General features: G+C 44.6%; 1 protein-coding gene across 1 annotated transcript in view; it reads left to right on the top strand.

Moving 5' to 3' along the window:
* Positions 1-2,414: 2,414 nt before the first annotated feature.
* Positions 2,415-3,184, top strand: part of SDE2 (SDE2 telomere maintenance homolog) — a gene marked incomplete in the record, with an annotated part of 10,446 nt that continues 9,676 nt past the window's right edge. The window contains 1 exon segment of the mRNA XM_072409935.1: positions 2,415-2,559. Within this exon segment, the coding sequence (XP_072266036.1) occupies positions 2,434-2,559 (126 nt within the window).

Here is a 3,184-nt window from a genome sequence, read left to right as displayed (position 1 = left end):
GATTTATATAGCGCCAACATATTACTTAGTGCTGTACATTAAATAGGGGTTGCAAATGACAGACAGTTACAGGCAGTGACGCAGGAGGAGGAGAGGACCCTGCCCCGAAGAGCTTACAATCTAAGAGGTGAAAGAAGTATCACACAATAGGAGGGGAGACATGGAATGGTGGGAAGTAGCGAGGGTCTTAGGAGACAGAAGTAGGTGAGTTTGGAAAAAATGGGTTTTGGTTTTTTGACTTTTAACATCATGAATATTTTAATTTTTTTTAAATTTGCACTCTGTGTCTTATTGGGAAGATTTTCCTTAATTTAAATGACTTTTAGACAGAACAGGAAGTGAAGGGAATTCCCCCTATACCTACACTGAAGGCATAAATTTTGTTGTAATATTGTGCATGTGACACTGTGTCTTACCCCCCGCTGTGAGCACTTACCAAACCCCAGGGGATCTAGGGCTGAGTAAGTTCTTGCAGCCAGGGTACTCTTTACCGGCCCACAGTGTCATGTGACCATTTGGGCCAAAAACCTGAAAAACCAGCAAGACGGGGGAATAGCGTAAAGTAAAAATTTGCAGATGGGAGCTAGTTAGGGTTAAATTGACAGCCATGCAGTAATGTTGCGAACAGAAAAGGTGACATTGTAAAATTTCTCTATGGGACAGTGGGCACCGTCTCCCAGCTCCTGAGGTTGCATAACATTGTTGTTAATAATCAGTATGTGTAAAAAAAAAAAAAAAAAAAGTCTTTGCTGCATTACTCCCCTCCTTTCCAAAAGGGGAACTCCAGCAATTTCTTGCACCCCCAAAACTCACAAAGGTAACCCCAGCAAACTCCTTGCAACTCCCAAAATATTTCAAAGGGGAATCCAGCAAATTCCTCGCACCCACTAAACCCCCAAAGGGGAACTCCAGCAATTCCTTGCAACCCCAAAACTCCCAACATGGAACTCCAGCTATTCCTTGCACCTCCCAAAGGGGAACTCCAGTAAAGTCCTTGCACCCCCAAAACTCCCGAATGGGAACTCCAACTATTCATTGCATCCCCCAAAACTCCCAAAGGGAACTCCAGCTATTCCTTGCACCTCCCAAAGGGGAACTCCAGTAAAGTCCTTGCACCCCCAAAACTCCCGAATGGGAACTCCAACTATTCATTGCATCCCCCAAAACTCCCAAAGGGAACTCCAGTAATTCCCTACACCCCAAAAACACCCAATAGGGAACTCCAGCAATTCCTTGCACCCCCAAAACTCCCAATGGGAAACTCCAACCCCCAAAACTCCCAAAGGGAACTCCAGTAATTCCCTACACCCCAAAAACACCCAATAGGGAACTCCAGCAATTCCTTGCACCCCCAAAACTCCCAATGGGAAACTCCAACAATTCCTTGCACCCCCAAAACCTCTGCCGTTTTTTTCTTTTTCCAGTGGCATTATGCCTTCTTCTTCTTGTTGCTCGGTAGCAGAGCACATTCTAGGTCTGATGAATGCCTTGCGTGCTGCTCAGTCCCCCCCCCCAGGGAAAGAAAACAACAAACTGGACTCACAGAAAATGGGAAAAGACCACAGGTTGTCATTGTGCTCAAAGAGAACCTACTGATGTGCCATGAAGATTGTAAAAAGTTTAATATTTAATAAATAAATTAATAAATAATAGAAATTAAATTTGCACTTTTAAAAGAATGTAGACAGTTCCCAGAATCTTTTAGTGGCCCCTGTTATGCACACTGAGAAGCTGGGAGACATTGTGTAATGTGAGAGGGTTTCCAGGACATGCAAGAGGAACACAGGTTGAGCAAATATAAATATTTCACAAGCACAATGATAAGACTGAGGATTTCATAAAACCAGTAACAAGTCTTAGCATAACAAAACCCTGCCTACACAGCTAAAATCCCTAAGGGAACTGTTCTCAGTTTCTGCCAAAGCTGTGTACACAGCTCCGCCCACCAACACAACCCACCAACCACGGCCTCAACGTCATTACCACGCCCAACGCTGATTGATATCGGCCATCTTTGTTTTGGGCAAAGTAACACAGGCTAACGTATGACGATAAGAATAGAAATATAAATCGCCCCGTTAATTTATCATTTCATCACCTCAAAAAAACACTTTATAAATAAATTCATCGCTTTGTAACAATTAGTATTCAAAGAATTAAAAAAAAAACGGTCTCCTGTTTATTAACTAATTGCCAGTGTCTTGTTTTCTGTTGAAATGTTCTAGAAATTTCTCTCACATTTTAGAAGTGAAACTAGCATTCCAGCTTACCTAAAGAAAGATGGCGACTGCTGGATTCCCTTACGGTGACGTGGACTCTTGGCCTAGTTCCGCAATACTTGAGTGACGGAGGCGCGCGGTCACCTGATCCCCAACTGATCGATTTCAGGTCACGTGACGTGGCAGAGTGACGTCGTTTCTGCGTCAGTAACCCATGGAAGGAAAAATGGCGGCGGCTGTAGTGAGAGTGTGGAAGAGGGATCCGGTGAATGTGCGGGTATATCAGGCGGAGCTGCCACAGGGGTCCACCGTAACGGAGCTCCTTCCCTCTAGCGAGCCGGTAAGTGTGCTATTGTTACTGTAGGACCTAGTAAAGGTGATCTATCAGCTAGTCATAGTGTTATAACCTGTTGATCCTGCCAGTAATTTATATAGCACACCATAGTTACCACAAATCTGTGTTTTCTCACTATAATGAACTTTAAACTCTTTTACAGCCACCTGTGTAATACAGCTCAGCAATATGAGGTTGTAAACAAAGCCCCAGCTCTGGGTTTGTTTACATTTCAAACACACAAGATAAGGCCCTTCGGTGGAAGTGTTCACACAATAAAGGGAGGGATATGGAATAGTGGGTGAGTAGTGAGGGTTTTAGGGGACTGAAGACGACGGGTAGGTGAGGTTGAAGCGTTGGGTTTTGGGGGATCTTTTAAATGTGCAGAAAGTAGGAGCAAGCTAAACAGGACGAGGAAGACCATTCCAGAGAATCCCAGGAGACTCTGGTTGCTCTTTCTGCGCGTGCCCAAGATTTTCCTCATACGAAAAAGAGATGCCAATCTCACGCATGGGCAGTGAGATCGGCTCCCCCCCCCCCCCCCCTCACTGCAGCTACGCCTCCTGATCTCGCACCTGCGCAGTGTAAGATTGGGTGACGGAGAAAGAAATTGGAAGAGAAGATAGATAAT

The sequence above is a fragment of the Pyxicephalus adspersus genome, chromosome 4, assembly GCF_032062135.1.
Source record: "Pyxicephalus adspersus chromosome 4, UCB_Pads_2.0, whole genome shotgun sequence".
NCBI lineage: Eukaryota > Metazoa > Chordata > Amphibia > Anura > Pyxicephalidae > Pyxicephalus > Pyxicephalus adspersus.
Note: the sequence above shows the minus strand (reverse complement) of the source record. Positions and strands in the feature narration are given on the sequence as shown.